The sequence below is a fragment of the Scleropages formosus genome, chromosome 19, assembly GCF_900964775.1.
Source record: "Scleropages formosus chromosome 19, fSclFor1.1, whole genome shotgun sequence".
Taxonomy (NCBI): domain Eukaryota; kingdom Metazoa; phylum Chordata; class Actinopteri; order Osteoglossiformes; family Osteoglossidae; genus Scleropages; species Scleropages formosus.
Window position 1 is genome coordinate 1,402,637 of NC_041824.1, and position 21,996 is coordinate 1,424,632.

The window sequence follows — 21,996 nt, forward strand, 5'->3', positions numbered from 1 at the left end:
GAAGTTCATCTTATGTAGGGACATTTACAGTCGAGGTTGGGCTCTAGTTTTTATACGACTACGTGTGTGTACTTTGACTGCACGGCAGGTTCCGGACAGGGTCCCCAGGGTCCCCAGCGGAACGCCTGTCCCTTGATGACGGGAAGGAACACTGACAACAGGAGGACCACACTGATCTTCATTTTCATACAAGTGCAGGTCCTGTAGAAATTGGGAAAGTCGGGTGTGCACATTAGCTAGTATAAAGCACAAACCGATTAATATGAAAAGATTTAAAACATCAATACATGATGAGTTCAAATCATCTCCCCTCCTGCTTCAGTACCCTTGGTCAAGGTACTTACCCCTAAATAAATTGCTCCCTTAAAGCTACCTTCAATATAAAATGAGTAAGTTAATCATTACAAATACTGGCAGTCTCCGGTTACGAAGGTCTGACTTGCGTACAACTCGCAGCTACGAACCACCCCGTAAGTGTATTAAATTAAAAATTCGAGTTACAACGAATGGTTGTAATACGAAACGGGCGCTACTTTGCGACGACTAGTGAAGATATTTAATACGAATGAGTTATGCAGTTAAAAAAACCTTTCTGAACAGTTCCGCGGAACGCTGTTTACTATGTTTACATGATGCGGGCTGAAGGCGCCTAAAGAGCTCGGACTCTCGCCGCTGAGGCGCCCGAACGCAAACTGCCCTCCGACGGCTCTTTTTATGCGGTTGAGTGAGGCGCGCGACGCGTAACGGAAATGCGCGGGAAAAGCGACGCTCGCTTGTCTTCGCGTTGCTCCTCTTGCCAACTGGTGACATGATGGTCGCTCCGCCTCGGCGAAACTTGTGTGGAAAGCACTCTTCTTTTCAGCTTTTGGGAAACGGTGGTTGGCTGTTTTTCTACCACTAGTTTTTTACGTTGACATTTATTCTTCATTTAGTAAGCGCTTTTCTCCGAAGCGACGTACCTCTCATAGAAAACACGATTTGTGCACTACATAATGATTAGTCTAGAGAAAAGAGACGAGGACTGAGAAAGTGTACATTAAAACAATTAAAAATAAAAAAACAATTTATCACACATCTACAGCTGTGTCTGCAGATACGAAAACGGTCCCATTTTGGGAGTGATGGTTTAGGTTACTTGTTGACCTAAAGGCTCTGGCCTGGAGTCGAACTGCTAACTGGGCTCCACAACCTTACTTACTGTCTCCAGGGAATCGACCTTAAGGGTTTTTTTTTTTTTTTTTTCCTAAGCACCACAATTCGCCGGCTTTTTCTAATTGCTTCAGCCCTCGGCGTGGTACTAGAGTAGAGTAGAGTAGAGTAGAGTAGAGTAGAGTACAATGTTGGCTGTGCGCTGTCTGTCTGGGTTCTGCAGTGTAATTTGGGATTCATGTTGTAACGTGTCCGAGTGAGTCGGAGTTACACCTTTTTTTCCCAATAGAAACACACGAAGACTTGAAGGACTTGTCCGTTGAACCGCGCGCGGTCTGTAACACAGCCGATTTACAGTGGAAACCGACAGCGACTCATGCTGGAAAAAGTGGGAAACTCTTCCGTTGCCTTAACGGGCTGAGATCCACCGGAATCATGTCGAGTCTTCGTGAGTCACAGCTCGTAACATGTACAATATCGCTCGAGTTTGTCTTTCAGTGGTAGCTATTTCATTCATACATAAATAAATAGTAGTTTTAATTGCTCTCAAAATGTCCATATGCCAGACACCATCCATTCCTTGCATTTTTAGGAAACTTTAATATACGCCGGGATTTATATACTACATTTATTTAGTTATAAATTGTATTACCTCCTCCGTGAACCGCCACCTTATCGTGGTGGAGGGGTTTGAGTGCCTGAATGAGTCCAGGAGCTATGTTGTCTGGGGCTACATGCCCCTGGTAGGGTCTCCCATGGCAGACAGGTCCTGGATGACAGACGAGACAAAGCGCGGTTCAAAAACCCCTTATGAAGGAAAAAGCAAGGCGTCCGTTTACCCCGCCCGGTATGGGGTCACCGGGGCCCCACCCTGGAGCCAGGCCTGGGGGGGGGGCTCGCATGCGAGCGCCTGGTGGCCAGGTCTATGCCCACGGGGCCTGGCCGGGCTCAGCCCGAAGCCATAACGTGGAGCCGCTCTTCGGTGGGCTCACCACCTGCCGGAGAAACCGTAAGGGGCCGGTGCATTGTGAGTTGGGCGGTGGTCGGGGCCGAGTGCCCGGCCGACCCAAACCTCGGGCGCCAACTCTGGTTTCTGGGACTTGGAATGTCACCTCACTGGCGGGGAAGGAGCCTGAGCTGGTGCGGGAAGTTGAGAGATACCGTCTAGATATAGTCGGGCTCACTTCCACTCACAGCTTGGGTTCTGGAACCACTCTACTCGATCGAGGGTGGACTCTCCACTATTCTGGCGTTGCCCAAGGTGAGAGGCGGCGGGCTGGTGTGGGCTTATTAATAGCCCCCCAGTTCAGCCGCCATGTGTTGGAGTCTACCCCGGTGAATGAGAGGGTCTTCTCCCTACGCCTTCGGGTCAGGGAACGGTCTCTCACTGTCGTTTGTGCTTATGCGCCTAGCGGCAGTGTAGAGTACCCGGCCTTTTAGAGTCCTTGGGGGGCGTGCTGGAAAGCGCTCCCACTGGGGACTCTGTTGTTCTTCTGGGGGACTTTAACGCCCACGTGGGCAGCGACAGTGATACCTGGAGGGGCGTGATTGGGAGGAACGGCCTCCCTGATCTGAACCCGAGTGGTGAGTTGTTATTGGATTTCTGTGCTAGTCGCAGTTTATCCATAACGAACACCATGTTCATGCATAAGGGTGTCCACCAGTGCACTTGGCACCAGGACACCCTAGGTCGGAGGTCGATGATCGACTTTGTAGTCGTTTCTTCTGACCTTCGGCCATATGTCTTGGACACTCGGGTGAAGAGAGGGGCTGAGCTGTCAACTGATCACCACCTGGTGGTGAGTTGGATTCGATGGCGGGGGAAAAAGCTGGATAGACCTGGCAGGCCCAAACGCATAGTGAGGGTCTGTTGGGAACGTTTGGCGGAGGCCCCTGTCAGAGAGGTCTTCAACTCCCACCTCCGACAGAGCTTCAACCAGGTCCCGAGGGAGGTGGGGGACATTGAGTCCGAATGGACTATGTTCCGCTCCTCCATTGTCGGTGCGGCGGTTCGGAGCTGCGGCCATAAGGTCTCCGGTGCCTGTCGCGGCGGCAATCCCCGAACACGGTGGTGGACACCGGAAGTAAGGGATGCCGTCAAGCTGAAGAAGGAGTTCTATCGGGCCTGGCTGGCTCATGGGACTCCTGAAGCAGCTGACAGGTACCGACGGGCCAAACGGAGCGCGGCTCTGGCAGTCGCCGCGGCAAAAACTCGGGCTTGGGAGGAGTTCGGTGAGGCCATGGAGGAAGACTTTCGGTCGGCCTCAAAGAGATTCTGGCAAACCGTCCAGCGACTCAGAGGGGGGAAGCGGTGTTCCACGAACACTGTTTACAGTGGAAGTGGTGCGCTGCTGACCTCAGCTGAGGATGTTCTCGGGCGGTGGAAGGAGTACTTTGAGGATCTCCTCAATCCCTCCGACACGCCTTCCGTAGAGGAAGCTGAGGCTGGGGACTCGGAGGGGGACTCGTCCATTACCCTGGCTGAAGTTGCTGAGGTAGTCAAAAAACTCCTCGGTGGCAAGGCTCCGGGGGTGGATGAGATCCGCCCCGAGTTTCTCAAGTCTCTGGATGTTGTGGGGCTGTCTTGGCTGACACGCCTCTGCAGCATCGCGTGGAGTTCGGGAACGGTGCCTCTGGACTGGCAGACCGGGGTGGTGGTCCCTCTTTTTAAGAAGGGGGACCGGAGATTGTGTTCCAACTACAGGGGGATCACACTCCTTAGCCTCCCTGGGAAAGTCTATGCCAGGGTACTGGAAAGGAGAATCCGACCGATAGTCGAACCTCGGATCCAGGAGGAGCAATGCGGTTTTCGCCCTGGCCGTGGAACACTGGACCAGCTCTATACCCTCACTAGGGTGTTGGAGGGTTCGTGGGAGTTTGCCCAACCAGTCCATATGTGTTTTGTGGACCTGGAGAAGGCATTCGACCGTGTCCCCCGTGGCATCCTGTGGGGGGTACTTCGGGATTATGGGGTTCGGGGCTCGTTGCTACGGGCTGTTCGTTCCCTGTATGACCGGAGCAGGAGCTTGGTTCGCATTGCCGGCAGTAAGTCAGACCTTTTCCCGGTGCATGTTGGACTCCGCCAGGGCTGCCCTTTGTCACCGATTCTGTTCATTATCTTTATGGACAGAATTTCTAGGCGCAGTCAGGGAACGGAGGGTGTCTGCTTTGGTGGCCGCGAGATCTCGTCTCTGCTTTTTGCGGACGATGTGGTCCTGTTGGCTTCATCGAATCAAGACTTGCAGCGTGCACTGGGGAGGTTTGCAGCCGAGTGCGAAGCGGCGGGGATGAGAATCAGCACCTCCAAATCCGAGGCCATGGTTCTCAGTCGGAAAAAGGTGGATTGCTCCCTCCGGGTTAGGGGGGAGTTGCTCCCTCAAGTGGAGGAGTTTAAGTATCTCGGGGTCTTGTTCACGAGTGAGGGAAAAATGGAGCGGCAGGTTGACAGGCGGATCGGTGCGGCGTCCGCAGTAATGCGGTCATTGTACCGGTCTGTTGTGGTGAAGAGGGAGCTGAGTCGTAAGGCGAAGCTCTCAATTTACCGGTCGATCTACGTTCCTACCCTCACCTATGGTCATGAACTCTGGATCATGACCGAAAGAATGAGATCGCGGATACAAGCGGCAGAAATGAGTTTCCTCCGCAGAGTGGCTGGGCGCACCCTTAGGGATAGGGTGAGGAGCTCAGTCACCCGGGAGGAGCTCGGAGTAGAGCCGCTGCTCCTCCGCATCGAGAGGAGCCAGTTGAGGTGGCTCGGGCATCTGTTCCGGATGCCTCCTGGACGCCTCCCTGGGGAGGTGTTCCGGGCTTGTCCCACTGGGAGGAGGCCTCGGGGCAGACCCAGGACACGTTGGAGAGACTATGTCTCCCGGCTGGCCTGGGAATGCCTTGGGGTTCCCCCAGAGGAACTGGAGGAGGTGTGCGGGGAGAGGGAGGTCTGGAGTACTCTGCTCGGACTGCTGCCCCCGCGACCCGGCCCCGGATAAAAGCGGAGGAAGATGGATGGATGGATGGATGGAAATTGTATTACTGCTGATGCCATGTGCCTGTGGTATCGCTGATTTTTTTTCCTCTAAACTTTATTTAATAAAGTTATCAATACACAAAACAAACATCGACAAATTTCCTACTATAGTTGGTCAACAAAGCTTACTAAAAAGCCATTACATAAAACGCATTGTCAAGACAGTAACAAACTTGTCTTTCCCATGGTATCGCTGATTCAGCTGTAAGTTTACAGTGAGGCATTTCAGTGCCGTCTTTCACCGGGATCGTTCCCATTAACAGCCCGAGTTACGTAGCCTAGTTTACTAAGTGTCCCAAATCTATGTATACTAATTCATAATCGTTGGGCGTCTGTTAAACGCAAACATACATTTAAATGTAAAACTGTATCGTTTTCCTCCTCCTCAGTCGTATTGTTAGAAACTAACCGAATATCCATTGGTTGGAGTGACAGAATTGTTCTTTTGTTTTCCACAGTTTTTCCATTTTTATGTTGTTTTCCAGAGAAACCTACTCCAAAACACTCATTTACTCTCAGCAGCCCTCGCACTTGCGTTCAGTGCCTGTGTAATTCTGCCACCTGCTGGCCATTCTGAAGAAAAGCGCAGAATTTCTGAGCGAACTGCACCGTCAGCCCTCACATAAATACAGTAGAGTAGTACCAGAATTAAGGGTATTGTCCAGAATGATGAAAGCCAGCATATTTTATAAAAATTCTAAATGTGTGTATTTTGTCTGTCTCATCTTTCAGCATCATGTTTTAATGTAACCCAATCATTCGCTGTTCTTATCCGGTGCAGGGTCATGAAAATGCAGTCTGTCTGGGACTTACCAGGCTGCACCAGAGAATTTCCCATAATTTGGTTCACCGATGTTCACTTTGCACTTAGAGGTGCTTCATAACATTCATGACGGGAAGCCGAAACACAGCTGGGTCATGCAGCAATCCAGTCATGGGTACTGAGGAATCTGATGGCTTAGGGGAAGAAACTGTTACACAGTTTGCCCATGAGGCCCGAATGCTTCAGGACCTTTTACCAGATGGCAGGAAGATGAAGAGTTTGTGTGAGGACTGCGTGGGGTCGTCCACAATGCTGGTGGCTTTGCCGATGCAGCATGCGGTGTAAGTGGCTGTGGTGGGGGGAGAGACCCCAGATGATGTTTTCAGCTGTCCTCAGTATCTGCTGCAGGGTCTTGCGATTCCAAACGGTGCAATTTCCAAACCAGGCAGTGATGCAGCAGCTCAGGATGCTTTCAATAGTCCCGCTGTAGAATGTGGTGAGGATAGGGGTGGAGATGGACCTTTCTCAACCTTCACAGAAAGTAGAGAGGCTGCTGAGCTTTCCTGGCTGTGGAGCTGGTGTTGAGGGACCAGGTGAGATTCTCCACGAATTTGGTGATCTTGACGATTTCCGCGGAGGAGTTGTTGATGTTCAGCGGAGAGCGGTCGCTCCATGCTTTCCTGAAGTCAACAACCATCTCTTTTGTTTTGTCCACGTTCAGGGACAGGCTGTTGGCTGGCTCTGCATCAGTCCGCTAGCTGCTGCACCTCCTCTCTGTATGCTGACTCGTCGTTCTTGCTGATGAAACCCACCATGATTGTGTCATGAGCGAACTTGATGATGTGGTTCGAGCTGTGCATTGCTACACGGTCGTGAGTCAGCAGAGTAAACAGCAGTGGACTGAACACACAGCCCTAGGGGCCCCGGTGCTCAGTGTGGTGGTGCTGGAGATGCTGCTCCCAGTCCGGACTGATTGAGGTTTCCCAATCAGGAAAGATCCAGTTGCAGAGGGAGGTGTTCAGGCCCAACAGGCTCAGCTTTCCAATCGGGTGCTGAGGGATGATTCTATTGAACTCTAAACTGAATTCTATGAACAGTATTTGAACGTACGTGTCCTTTTTGTCCACATGTGTGAGGGCCAAATGGAGGGTGCTGGCGATGGTATCGTCTCAGCGCTTGGGACGATACGAACTGCGATCAACTCACAGTAATAAAGACTAATCTTTCAAAAGGCAATCAGTTAAAACAAACAAATGCATGTAATAAAGAGAATGTATAGCTGGTTCCTAAATAATCTACATCTTAAGTCCTATTTAGTTTGCCTCCCTCTTCCTAGCTCTGTTGAACAAGCCTGCCATCATAGCTTGGGGGATGGGCTAATATACATAATAAGGTACCTTTAAAACACAGCACTTAAATACAATAGTAATTTTAGCCAGTACAAAATTCTGCTGCAAGAATTGTCACTAGAACTAGGAAGTACGATTATATAATACCAGTACTAAAATCTCTGCATTGGCTCCCAGTTTTTTTTGGCCAAGCCAAGGCTGGGGAAATCCTCATGGGGACCTGCCGAAAGGTTATACACGGGTACTGTTTGGCTCTTACCGACTAAAACCCCAGCCTGATCGGGCAATATTTTGACTGTGTTAAGATCGTGCAGTCAGCCCACCAAAAAGCTGGCTAAGTACCCTTCCTACTCTGGTGATGACCTCCCAAAGGGTTTAGGTCACCCCCATCACGTCTCCCTCTTAAAGCCAGCACCCTCTCGTTTTATTACACCGTGTTTTGTGGTACAGCACTACTACACTCCCCTCCAAGCCTTCACTCCCAGGAAGTAGATACTTTCCTTAGTCAACCCAACCGTCCCATAATGGAAGTTCAGACTGTCCTTGCTGAGTGCGCCTTTCCGATCGAACCCTAAGCACTAAGGCTCCTACGCCTACTTCCAGCTCAGCGGTCCCCCTTGCTTTTGTTACAGTATTTGGTCTATCATATTTCTCTTCTTTCTATCTATAGGCCTTACTTAGTGTATCGCCTAAGTTGGCATCGGCAGTGATAGTAGTATCAATTATATGTAATTGCTTTTTATTATAACATTTTAAGTCTGGAATTCTGATACCCACATTTGTTTTCATACGGGGTTCTAGGATGGCTTGGTAACCTCTTGATGTAATTACATCTATAATAGCCTTGTTGATACCATTATGTCAGAGCACACATTTATCATGTACTCTACTTGAGGACTGCATGATGTGGCCCAGACTCTCTGTGGCGTTGCAGCCTTCACTGCACTCTGGGACTGGTCCTCGCCCTCTGACGCTTCTCTCTTTAGTCTTGTAGAGGTTGCCTCTTATTTTAATGGCTTTTATGTCATTTCCGCTGGTAAATAATTTCGACCCATTGCCAACCCAAGTGTTGGCCTGTGGCCACCGAGTGATGTTTCTAAGACCTAAGCCATCCTGGCTACTGTGGAGCTGTAGGGCCCAATAGGCCCTATAAGCTGTTTTGTTGTTTATTGTTGTTCTGCCTTTCTCCATCAGCTGGGCGTCCTTTTGTAACATGGTGTTAAACTTGTACGTGGTGGTTATATTGCAAGTGTCTGCTTCTAGAATCTTTTTCAGATTCTGCATCCTGTTTAACCTAAGATAACCTACCCTAACCTAAGGGTATCAGCATTTTTAGATTAGGTATGCCCAGTCCCCCATCTGTTATATTGCTGTGAAAGATGTGTCTTGGCGCAGCCTCAGCGCCATTCTCACGAAAGCTCTAATCATGTTATCAGATGTTTTTAACAGTTTAGCAGTGACTCTCCCAAGGATGACTTGATGTAGTACTTTAGGAACCACACAAGTCCTTAGCAGGAACATCCTCTGCTGGGGTTTAAGCGGGGCTTTCTTCAAGTTCTTTAACTTGTTTTCTAGGGCTCCGGGTCGGATGACTGTTTACCACAGGCACTAAAGTGTATCCCTGGGTATTTACAGTATAGGTACTCACAATGTTTGCTGGGGGCACCTGTTCTTGCGCTATATGTGCTGTTGCTACTGGGCTGCAGTACCACGATTTGTTCTTCGGATCACCGACGCTCCAGAGTGTGGCACACTTCTTGGCGTTGGAGGTCATGGATAATGTATTACTCTAGTATATAGTCACCTGTTTTATTAGTTTGTCTCATCCCTTTGGTCGTTGCTCTGTGTCACTGTATGAGAAGAGCGCTATAAAAATAAACTGAATTCAATTCAATTCAATTTTAATATGCAATAAAACTGTATTAAAACTGACAAACCCAATAAAGTACAATAATGATATTAATAAATTATACGGAAAGTTACATAGTACTTTGAGTTTCATAGATTTTTTATGCGCACAAACCACAGTAAAGTGTACATGGAACTGTACAAAATCTTACAGTGCACATGGTAACACATTGCACATTCAATCACATAAAAAGCACAGACATTCAATGCTTAAAAGGGGTTACATTATTAGATACCTGACCACCTGTACTTTCATGAGCTGTTGTAACAGTTTTTTCTTGTATGGTACCCCATTAATAATTTATTTTGCACATACTTTTCTCTGCAGTGTTTTACAAAGCTTGGGTTGTATTTTCACAGCTTGGTACAGTTTCTTTTCACAGCCTCGATTCAGGGTAAGAGCCTTGTCCAGAATCAATACAGCTTGAGCAGGGATTCAAACCCAAGTCCTCTGATTGCAAGGCCATGGATGTAGGCACTACACACCACACACTACACTGCTGCCCTCTGAGTACTGATCTCGCTCAGAAAATAGCATTTTGAAAAACTCAGAGACAGCACAAGCCAGCATACAGATTCTGCAGGACCATTCATTTCATCTGGTGACACACAGGAAGTGGTCCTCTATGTGAGAAGGAACACAATGTGCTTCTGCCCTGTGCCCCTCGGAAACAGTGACACCATGTCGCCGGTGCAGGGACACTTTGAAGGTCACTTGTCACTAATACTGGAACCTATTAGCCACCCAATTGAATCACATGGAAATCATTGAGAGAGGGCTCAGTCACACACATGTATTTCAACATGGTGCTTTTGCACACATTTCCAGTTCACCTGTTTGTGCACAGTCAGTTTATTTACATGTATTTATTTTGCAGACACTTTTCTCCAAAGCAACTTCACATGAACTCTGTGTAGTGTTATCAGCCCACACACCTTATTCACCGTGGTGACTTACACTGCTAGACACACTATTTACACTGGCTCACTCATCCATACATCAGTGAAACACACTCTCTGCATCACTCACACACTAGGGGGAACCTGAACAGCATGTCTTTGGACTGTGAGAGGAAACCCACACAGACAAGGGGAGAACATACAAACTCCACACAGACTGAGCGGGGATCGATCCCACGTCCTCTCGCACCACCCAGGCGCTGTAAGACAGCAGCGCTACTTGCTGTTCCACCGTGCTCCCCAGTTTATCTGAGTTAGGGACAGGAGGCTTGTACTTACTTAGCAGATCTGTGGATATACAACTGTCTCAGTTCCTTTTTCTTAAAGCTGTACTTAGGAGAAGCAGTTCAGTTTCAGCATCTCAGGGCCTCTTCTTGGACCCAACCGTAGAGGCCTTCATTCATCCACATGATCACTTTCACGGCTCCTTGGTGGATATTTCCATTCAAACCGCTCACACTGATTGCACAACTTTACATTTTGCTTCTGTAGCTGGAGAGTGTTTCAGCATCACTTATTTACATTTACATGTGTTCATTTAACAGACACTTTTCTTCAAAACGACGCACATCTCCTAGAAAAAAGAGACATAGCTGTAGATGTATGACTCTTAAGTACAATTAGCTTTGTTTCCTTTATCATATGCACTGACCTTCATCACACAAGTAACTGCATAAAACTTGACCAGAATCTTGCCGATGCCTAATCACCTTCCCAATAGTGTTTTTTTTTTGGAGATTCATATAAACTTTCACATTACATTGCAGGAATGGCTGTGTGAAGGATTGATCTGTGCATCATCATGAACATATTTACCTTATGGGCATGAACATTTATACTTTACATGACCTTAAGAGATGATGGGTGAAGTGAGTCCGGAAGAGAGGAGTTTTAAGACCCTTTTTAAATGTGGACAAAGATTCAACAGTTCTGAGCAAGGATTCAGGATTTTCTCTGAAAGGGCTCAACAGCTGATGTACCAACATGACTTCAACTTGTGTCACATGTCCAGCTCCTTTGTCACTGTGCAGCATGTTTATTAAGCATTAAGACTGAAGATTATTGGGAGACAGTGGCCATTCCGCCTAGTAACGTACACCCTTCCCTGCTATCTGATCCTAACTTTCTCCTGGAACTGCACCCCTACGATGGAGACCCACTTATTGAAGGTATTGCCATTTGTCCATCCATCCATCCATCCATCCATCCATCCATCCATCCATCCATCCATTTTCTTACCTGCTTGTCCAACTAGGGTCACAGTGGCCTTGTTGGAAAAATGATATTCTCTTCTTGGCTCAACACAAGTTAAATATATATAAAATATATACAATCAGTAACAACATTATTCTAAGCTTTATAAACAATGTGCTACTTATCAGACCAGTTACCCCTGTTTTACAGTTTCATGTGGCAAGACTATCTGTATTGTCTGATGACCGAAATGACAAATCAAATGCACGCTTTCGCTCTGCTTGCTGAATCAGTAACATACTATGCAACAGAGAGAGAACCCCAACCCTAACCCTAACCCTGTCCAGAACAATTCATAACCCTAATCCTAAGTGGTATAAAATACATGTAGGAGATGTTTGGTCTCCCAGTGGCATTAGTGGCATTAGTGCCCCCCTTCAGTTTGAATGATGGCACAAGCTCTCAAGAAAGCAAAGGCTCTTAATAATATGTGTATAGACAAATAGAATTAACTCTATGAATAATGCAAGTGATAGTAAAGGTGAAATGTGGCACCCCCACCCCCTGCAGACTCAAAAGGGGAGAGGTGTGTGGGGGTTGCAGCTTGGAGGAAATGTGACCTGTTTCCGCCCCCCCCCGTGTTGTATTTAAAATGTGCCTCGCACCCGAGTTGTAGCGAAAACGACAGAGATGAAGCTCCTGGTAACTCCACCGCAGAGTCTCGTCATGCTGCTTCCGCCGCTGCTGCTGCTGCTGCTCTGCTTTACCGCAGTCCACTGTGAGCGACTTTTACGAGCGGCTAATCGCGGGATCGTGGGTCCGCGGGGTTTGGTGGCACTATCATGAGCAGGACTCTTATCAGGGTGGCCCTCATGGAATTATGCTTAGAGAGCAGCAGAAAAAAATATTTTATGAATATATGATATTTTAAATTGCAAATATTCGATGTAAACAGAATATAATTTTGCATTTATTCAGCAAAAGTTCTGCTCTTCTTACAATTGTATCAAAATTTTCTCCAGTGTGGTATTTAATCATCTGAGGAGTCATTTGTGGTTAACGTGGAGTTTTTCGCTGCCTTGCTGCTGATCATATCTGTTCAGCCCCGCTGGGGCGTCCTTGGCAGCGGTTCTGTGAAAACACTCTCTCATAGATGCCTTCCCTGTCATGTTTCCTCAGCCAGCGGACCAGTGCAAACCTGCTGCCTCAAAACGACGGACACCATCCTGCCCCTCAGCAAAATAGCGGGATACTACAGTCAGAAGGCCGGGCTTTGTCCAGTCGATGCCGTAGTGTGAGTATGAGGAGTTTCTGATCCCAGCCCTGCCGTTTTTCCACGTACCGCTCGTACTTACGAACACCGTCGCTCTCGCAGTTTCCTAGGGCAGGAACTCAATGTGGCCGCTAGTAATTAAAGCCTGCCTATCGTTTTAAAAACGATTATTTCTCAGGCCCACATAAGGGGCATAAAATCTCAGTTCTAAGCATTTCTTTGCAATTTTACTCAATTTTTTCCTTAAAATCGTGATCGAGGAGCCTGGACTTTGGAGTACTTCTAGGACTCCAAAGTTCAGTTCCATCATCTCAAGACTCCTTAGGAATCAAGGTCAACGTGCCCTTAGGACTCCTTTCTTACAAGTCACACCAAACAGTCCATCTAACCTGACATTTTTCTTTGTTTTCTTAGATTCGTCACCGTTAAGAATGTAAAAATCTGCTCACCCCCCAATAAACTTTGGGTGAAAAGGGCAGTGAAGTATTTTGGCAGCAAGAAGACAAAGGACGGGAAGAAAGTAACGCCTCCCCAATAGACGACACTGGAAACGCCCAGGAGTTGGACTTTTCATTTAATCCCGAGTCACCACTGTGCCCACAGACCTTTAGGGTTAAGCTATTTAATTTTTTTATTTAACTTTTACAAAAGGAACGTAATTGCTATATAGTACGCCATGCACAACAAATTGTTTTCTTGTCCACTATTCTGATATATACTAAGCTATTTATGTTTCATTTTTATTTTAGTTAGAAATATAGCATGCTGAACATTCTGAATATGTGACTACATTTACATTTTATTCTTAAGATGAATATACTGTATGCATCCAGATGTATGAACAATATATGTACAATTTTATGTGCAGCCTATTCCTTTTTTCTCTGGATAAAAACCATTCTGCACTTACCATTCAGGGTACTTTGTGAGTAGAAATAAATGTTCAGATAAACTTTCCTGTGACATGGTCTTTTGTACACATATTTCTGCAATTTCAAGTTGTCTTTTTTAACTTTATTGAAACCAATAAGAACTTAAATGATATAAAAGCCTGTCAAACACGACCGATTACTAGAAAATCAAACACAAAACAAGAAATACGAGTAAAGAATGAATCCATATTAAAAATGACATACATTTGAACAGAAGTAAAATCTGAGCTGTTATTAAAAAGGTGCTGAAATATGAAGGCCACGGTCTCTTTCATTGGACGCTGTATAAGCCATTAAAACACCAACCCAATCCTCACAACCAAAAACACCAGATGAGCAGGACTGACCAACTCTGGCCTCCACTAGACGGTCCATTGTGTCAGCCCCCACCGCTGCTCCCACCTGCCCCCCAAGAACCTGTCGATGATTCTGTCTTCAAGCTGTGCCAATGTCCATGCCAGAACCGAATACTTTCTCCTCCACTCCTGGTCCAGCAGTACGGGCCTCTGTCCTCCATGACCAGGTTGCAGGTCTTCAAAATGTTGTTGGCACATCATGTCCTTACAGTCTTTCTCTATGTGGCCCTGGTCCCAACACAAGTGGTAGGAAGGAGCCAGAGATGATCATGATCAAATACGCTGCTTGTGCTGCCACAGATGTTAAAATATATAGAGTGGTGGCAGAACTCCTCAGTCTACGCCAGATGAGGGTGGTGAACGGTCCACTAGAATGTTCTCTGCATGCTCCGGACACCCAGCTCTTCACACAAATCTGGGTGTCTCACGTTGACGTCGAGAATTTCTCCCAAGAAGGTTCCCACAGCTGCTGCCGAAAGGAAGAGGTCGAGGGCGTTGACCTTTACGATCCTTTGATCGTTCTTCCCAAGTGGTTCCACAGAGTAGGGGTGGAAGAAGGTGTAACTGGTGCTCTCCTTGCATGTTGTCAATCTGCCAGTCACATTGTTTGCTCTTAGTAACAAGTGATCGGTGCTCTCCTTACAAGTCGTCTGTTTAGATGAGTGTCTTAGTTTGAAAGTTGCTGAATTCATTGTGAGGCCTATGATTTATCAGTGCAGTTTGACAACATATCCATATTGTGGACAGATTGGACCCAGGAAGATCATTGTAAATATAGCTATGCAAAAACTATATTTTTTAGCGTGCACAAAGAGGGAGGTTCAAACTGCAGGAAGGGTGCAGCATTCCCATAAAACGTAGCTCTGCATCAATAGCTTCAGCTGCAGGCCGTCTAATTAACTTTTCATAAAACTGGGATGTTCTCAAGGCAGTGATGCAAGCTTCCGAAAGTCACAAAAATCCATTGGTCTATGGGGTCTCACAGCATCCTGGGACTTCCATGAGGCCTGGTGGTCCATGTCAGCCACTGGCAGGCAGGAGACCATGAGTGGGGCTCCTGTGTTAATGCGCAGTGGAAATAGCATGAATCTGGCGCATTGTGGCATTTTGCAAGTTCCTGAGGTTAACCCAAGTGAGCTCCGAGCGCCGCAGTACAGCTCAGTCATCTGAGCGGGTTTTCCCCCCACACCCCGACCACTCAACGGCGCCTCTTTCCACGGTGGTGTTGTAAAGAAAAAAGTCGTTGAAGGACTTGCGAGCGAAGAGTTTGTTCTGTGGTGGGTACGCTGACTTTCCATTGTAGAAGGCTCTGCCCTCCCATTTAGCTTTAGCTGCTGTGAAAACCCCCAATGCATGTCAACCATTGTCTCTCAACGCCCCCATATCTGTACCTGTAAGGCCTGTATGAGCGGTGAGAGGTCTTGGCCTCAAACTCCACATCCCCCAACATTTGTGCTATTTTAACATCACAGTGTTGAGTTGGCGGTGGGGGATGGAAAGGCTTGATCAGCTGCGTTTCTGCATATTATGCAAATTGTGCGGGTGGGATCTAACGGGGGGTCCGAGCAGTGAGGAGGGGGCTGGATGGTGCGGCTGCTGACAGTAAAAAGAACCTCATGGACCCTCCCCGCCGTTGCTGGACTTTCCACCCTCTCTGATGGGCACATCTGACTCAATGAAGCCCCGTCTAAAAGAGCAGTGAAGTCAGTCCCATTAAATGTTGCAAAAGTATCACTCTTTGAATGATAACATACAAGGCTTTTATCAGCCACTACTCTGGCATTGTATTTGCGTGCTTGTGTATCTTAATATTACTTAAAAAAATTGGTAGGAGGGTATCAGGATTTGTATGTCCTGTGTTTTATGCACCTACTCGAACGATGAACCTCGGTGCAGCAAGTGGTAGGTAACAAACTAGGTTTACTTGATACTTTCATGTCTGCAGCTATGTCTCTTTCTCTCAATGTAATGCATAACTTGTACTTTTGCTGAGATGTACGTCGCTTTGGACAAAAGCATCTGCTAAATGAATTAATGTAAAGTATTACCTGATTTTATTATTAATATATGAACCCCTCATGCCTCCTCTGGTTTAACCTTGCGTTTTTCAGACTGATATGTATCTATAAAGTGGAGGGGTTGGGGGAGTTGGGACTGTGGCTGTCCAACAGGTGAACTTGTTGCACCTACAAGACTCCTGTGCCATAGTTTTGAACATTGATAACACCTGTAGAGCCTTTGCCCCGTAGTCTTGGAATTCCACGTCTCAGTATGACCACTGTTTGGCGTTGGCACGGTGACACAGCGAGTAGCGCTACTGTCTCACAGCACTTGGGTGGTGCAAGAGGACATGAGAGTTCAATCCCTGCTCAGTCTGTGTGGCATTTGCATGTTCTCCCCATGTCTGTGTGAGTTTCCTCCCACAGTCCAAAGCCATGCTGTTCAAGTTCACCCATAGTGTGTGAGTGACGGAGAGAGAGTGTGTGTGTGTTCCACTGATGTATAATGGATGAGTGACCCCAGTGTAAGTCACCACGGTGAATAAGGTGTGCGTCTGTGAGTTCATTGGAAGTTGCTTTTGAGAAAAGTGTCTGGTAAATAAATAAATGTATGTATGGCATACGAATGTGTATATGTAAATGTGTGTATTATATATCCTGTACGTGTGCAGCATTTTCGCAGCGCTCCCACTGTGCGTTTATTGGTAGCTTTGTCTTGACACACACACACACCACCCATCACCACCTTTCTTTCGCTTTCTTTCTCCGTTTGCGTGGGCGTGGGAGCTCGCGGGAGCAGCACTTTAACGTGCGCGCCACGCGCCGCGCCCTCAGTTCAATTAAGCACCGCGAGACATGAGACTCCCGACTGTGGCGGCCGCGCTCGCGTGCCTCGTGGCGCTCGTCGCTCGAGCCTGCGCAGGTGAGTGCGCGAGCGCCTCGGCGAAGGAACTGTGGTCTCGTGCAGCCGCCGCGAAAAGCCGGGTCAGTCTGGCTGGCTGGTTGGCTGGCTGACTGCGCGCGCGGCGGCCCCAGCGCGTGGCTGGAAGCGAACGAGGGGCTCGGCCGTCGCCGTCGACGGGAGCGGCGCTTAATCGTTTCTCCTCCGTATTATATAATTCTGAATTCGCGAGAAAAGAGACGGAGCGAAAGGTTCGTTTGCTGCTGGATGATGACGCGCGGTTTTCCTCCTTGTCCTTCCCGTTCTTGTTGTTTCCAGCGAGCGGACCGACGCTCTCCTGCTGCCTCAGCGTCTCCGACACCGTGGTACCGCGGAGAAGAGTGTCGGACTACAGGGTGCAGAACGCCGCCCTCTGTCCCGTCCGCACCGTGGTGTGAGTACAGTACAGTACAGTACAGTAGTACAGTGAGTGAGTGCAGTAGAATACTACACTGTGTGTGTGTGTGTGTGTGTGTGTGTGTGTGCGCGCTTTCTCACTCGTACGAGCAACACAGTCAGCACTGCAACACCTGTTCTCTCTCTCTCTCTCACACACACTGTACACACATAGTATAGAAATCGCACATACAACTGTGTATGTACTACATTTACACACAGGGTACATTGAACTAAATAATTTCTTTATACTCTGTGGCATAGGTAAGGTGCCCCCCCCCCCCCCCCCAAGACTGAAATGCCCTGCCCGATATTATTTGTGAATAATTTCATTGATTACTAGTGATAATATTGCTCCCCGGCAACTTAAAAGTTCAAATGGCACAATTTAAAAATGATATCGATATTAAAATCCAGGTTTGCATTTCAACTCTAGCTCTAACCACTATGCTACCAGCTGTCCCAGGTGTGTCATTACTATTTGTTTTTACCCCTTCGTCCAAGGCACAATTTTTTTTTTTTTTAAACAATAAACAGCTTGCAGTTTTTTGCTCATTTATGCATTGTTATTATACTGCATTAGTTCAACTTAAATACCTTGATCAAGGGTGCTAAAGCAGGAGTGGGATTGGAAACTACGCTAGCCACTGCTCTGAGCGCTACGCCACCTGCTATCTTGTACCATCCGTCCACATTAAGTTTTGTCCAGACCAAATGAACTGGGTACCTTTCATTTCTTGGCAGCTTCCTGACCACCTCTGGGAAGACTGTGTGCTCAGATCCTGAAAAGAAGTGGGTGAAAAGGGCCATTCGCTGGGTAAACAACAAGAGGGCGAAAATGGGAGGAAGTCTGCAGACAACGGGAAGACCCAAAACCAACCGTGAAAAACCAAGAAATAAAGGGAAGAAAAGGATGAGGCAACGCAAACAGAAGACAAACTGACTTGACATCACAACTGTGCCTCCTGCGTCTGGTTCGCTGTCATGCTCTTAAGGAGAGGAGTTCCCCTTCTCCCCGTCTCTTGGCATTCTGCCGAAACGTACTTTTATGCAATGCACTGGAATGTTCTCAGTTCTCTACAAAGAAACCAAAGGAACACATGATATATTTTTATATTTGTCAGACTTATATGTATTTACTTCATACACATTATTTTTGTACGCATGTAAAATAATTTGTCTTATAATAAATATCTGTAATTGACCCTTTTGTGGGTCATATGCTTTCAAGGAATTCAACCGTTACTTGTTCTCTTTGACTTGTTTGGCAGCTAATTGATTTTGTTGAGTTTGTCATTGGTTCACATTCTCACTGAAGTATGTTAAGGTATGCAAGGGTGTGTACAAGAGTTTAATGGGCTGAAATTATCAGTAGTGTTTTGTAAATAGGAGCATTTTAGTGATGCTTGAGTCACATGGTCACAATACAGGACACAAATGTCCACAGCTTCTCTCTACAGTTACCAGTCCTAGTTTGTTTTTACTTGTTTTTGGTTATTATATAGTCTTAAGAAACTGCAAGTTCACTGTGATGCTATTAATGTAATATGCAAAGTGTGTCCTCCATCCTACTGTATAATTTGTACATGTGCCTCTGTTCCATCTGGAGCATCTGGTTATACAATAAAGATGCACCCAGCACTGATGTGTTGTTTAATTTCATCTTGTTACTGTGCTTTTCCGCGCCTGCCTTTCGATTACAGGTCAGTGGCCAGTTGGTAGTCGCTTCTGCTCTGACAGTTTACTGGGATGCTTTTGGTCACTTCGTTTTGCTCACTATTCATTGCCAGTAGATGACAGCTCTTAAGGTTACTTCTCGGCAAAGGAACTACATGTAATCTTATGCCCTGACATCCGAAAGTTCCTGGTTTCATATTACATTTACATTTGCTCGTTCTCCAAAGCGACACACATCTCGGAGAAAAGTACGGTGAGTGCGTTACATCATTAAGCATTGCATATTAGCATAGTACAGTTTACATATTAGTTTACACGTCAGTACATTACTATACTGGAATGCCTCTCCACCCTGGCGAATGTGAATTTTAACTTGCGATAATTTTATCAAAGAAAACCATGTCTGCTTTTTCGATGTAAGTGACATGAAGCACAGGAGCTCATAGTAATGTCCTTCTGTTTTGTCCTCCCCATGATGCTACATTGTTACAGAGAAAGCGAAGCGGGTTCCTTTCTTTTTCTAGGTACATCCTCTTCTGACTGAAGACGCAGCTGTACTTCTTGTCACCCTCAAAACCACACCAAGTTGAGCTCATTCAGGCCTCTTCTTCTTGCACCTTCAGAACAAGGTTGAAGTGTAAGTCAAGTACCAAAATACCTCACTGCAAACAGGAGTGTGACCACAAATGAACAGATGAAGTTTCATCTCCTTGTGATCTCTATCTCAGAGCGCTACTTTTTCTGCAGGCTATGAAACATCTGCATAAATCTTACATACACAAGCACACAATATTACCTGCATTTACATGTATTTATTGATCAGATGCTTTTGTCAAAAACGTTTTCCCATGAACTCTATGTAGTGTTATCCGCCCACACACCTTATTCACCAAGGTCACTTGACAAGTACAACATAACAAGGTTACCTTGTTATGATCTCATTGTTTACAGATCTGAAGGGTCTTTTTGCAACCTATCCATGTGTATATGTTATTATTATTATTAATAATTCATAATTATTTTCTACTATTTGCGTAGCAATGTTTTTATCCAAAGCAAATTAAACTAGTGTTTCGGATCTAATTAATGTTTTTTTTTTTCCACTTCATATTTTCTTTTAGGGGGCGCGGTGGTGCAGTGGATTGGACCGGGTCCTGCTCTCTAGTGGGTCTGGCGTTCGAATCCCGCTTGGGGTGCCTTGCGGCGGACTGGCGTCCCGTCCTGGGTGTGTCCCCTCCCCCTCCGGCCTTACGCCCTGTGTTGCCGGGTACGCTCCGGTTCCCCGTGACTCCGTATGGGACAAGCGGTTCTGAAAATGTGTGTGTGTGTGTGTGTGTGTGTGTGTGTGTGTGTGTGTGTGTGTATGTGTATTTTCTTTTACTGTTTTAGTGTTTTACTGAGAGTACTGGATTATGTTAAATTATACTAAACTTGTGTTTGAGCAGTTTTCTTTTTGGTCAAGCCACAAGCTTTTCCCTTCCAACATGCAGGTAATGAATGAATGGTACACTCTGGTAATGTACTGATTAGCATTGCTCCCTTTGGACCCAGTTTTTACAGGTTCAAATCCCCCCTCTGGTTGTAGTACCCTAGAGCAAGGTCCATTCGAACCGCTTGCCCCACGTGGGGCATGGGGAACCGGAGCCTAACCCGGCACACAGGGCGCAAGGCCGGAGGGGGAGGGGACACACCATCACAAGGCACCCCAAGCAGGACCCGAACCCCAGACCCACCGAAGAGCAGGACCCGGACCAACCCACCGCGGCACTGCACCACCGCGCCCCCCACCCCTAGAGCAAGGTACTTACCCTAAAAACTGCTTTAGTAAAATTTGCCATGTGCATAAATTGTTAAATAACTGGGTAACTTAACACTGCAATTCACTTTAGAGAAAAGCACGAGGTAAATGTACTGCGTAAAAGTTCAGCTGTGGCTCGTTCATGAAACAAACAGCAGAGGATGCTGCAGTTGGAGAAGGACCTGATGAAGGCCTTCCTGCTCATCCAGGTGTACCCCCAGCGGTGGGGACTGAATAAGGATCATTCTTTCGTGAACAAGACAGCACTAAAGGATTAAGAGTGACTCTGGCACAAGACACAGCAACAAGTGTAGAACCAAGATCTCACTGGAGTGCAGGGTGTGATCGCAGCCCATTACGCTGCTCTTACCCCAAAGGGCCTCCTGTCCAATACCGCCGTGTGGCCTCCGTGGCACAACTCTGAGCTGATGCGTCACCAATGAGTCGCCACATTGAAAGAACATTCTCTTCCTTTGTCACACACCCCCAACCCCACCCCCACCCCCACCCCCACACTCACCTTCACCCAGACACCTACACACACTCAACATCAACCCCCACAGTCACTGTCAGCTCAGCCTCAGACCTCTTCTGGGCAGTGCGTCTCGTGTGGGTTATGCAGTAGAACAGGGGTTTCTGAGGAAAAGCACACTGCTATGGAAAGTTCCATAAAAATGTGTGTGTGTGTACATACAGTATTTTGGTGTGTTTATGTAACCATCAGGAGTGTGTATGTGTAAAAGTACCAACATATATGTGTGGATGCTTATAAGAGTCTGAAAGTGTACGTGTATAGAGTCTGCAGTGTGCATATGTGAAAGTGTGTTTGTGTGTGTGTGTTGAAGTGTGCATTTCTTAGTTTTCATCAGGCTTTTTAGAGCAAACACTTTTTTTCTGTTTGGGGGTTTAGGGTGGGCTATTCGCACTTGTGTGACAGAGAGACAAACTGCAGTAACCAAAAACTCTTCCTCTGAGCAGAGCCTCCACCTGCACACTGGACGTGAGTCAGTCGTGAGTGTGACCACAGGCAGCGCGCCGCCTCGGCACAGGCAGGAAGACGCGAACGCTGGAGTCCGACTGCAGGGTGGTGAAAAATGGAAGTTCCAAAAGCTGTTGGTCACACACACACACACACACACACACACAAACCCTTTGAGATCTCAACCTCAAGGTCTCATTGCATGACTGCCAGCCCTGTTCTTAACTTTGCAGAACCTGGCTTTGATAAGCAAATGAAAAGTCTGACGTCTTCGTTGGGGTCTCGGTGTCGATGTCAC

The 21,996-nt window shown here is 47.0% G+C and overlaps 2 protein-coding genes across 2 annotated transcripts; both read left to right on the forward strand.

Annotated features, from left to right (window-relative positions):
• Positions 1–12,042: 12,042 nt before the first annotated feature.
• Positions 12,043–13,291, forward strand: LOC108927697 (C-C motif chemokine 17-like). The gene is made up of 3 exons (XM_018741128.1): positions 12,043–12,125; positions 12,527–12,641; positions 13,035–13,291. The coding sequence occupies exons 1-3, from the start codon at positions 12,074–12,076 to the stop codon at positions 13,156–13,158; spliced, it is 291 nt and encodes a 96-aa protein (XP_018596644.1). The 5' UTR covers positions 12,043–12,073; the 3' UTR covers positions 13,159–13,291.
• Positions 13,292–16,758: 3,467 nt separating this feature from the next.
• LOC108927598 (eotaxin-like) lies at positions 16,759–18,879 on the forward strand. The gene is made up of 3 exons (XM_029246416.1): positions 16,759–16,830; positions 17,128–17,242; positions 17,989–18,879. Exons 1-3 carry the CDS (start codon positions 16,764–16,766, stop codon positions 18,185–18,187), a joined length of 381 nt encoding a protein of 126 aa, XP_029102249.1. The 5' UTR covers positions 16,759–16,763; the 3' UTR covers positions 18,188–18,879.
• The last annotated feature ends 3,117 nt before the right edge of the window (positions 18,880–21,996 follow it).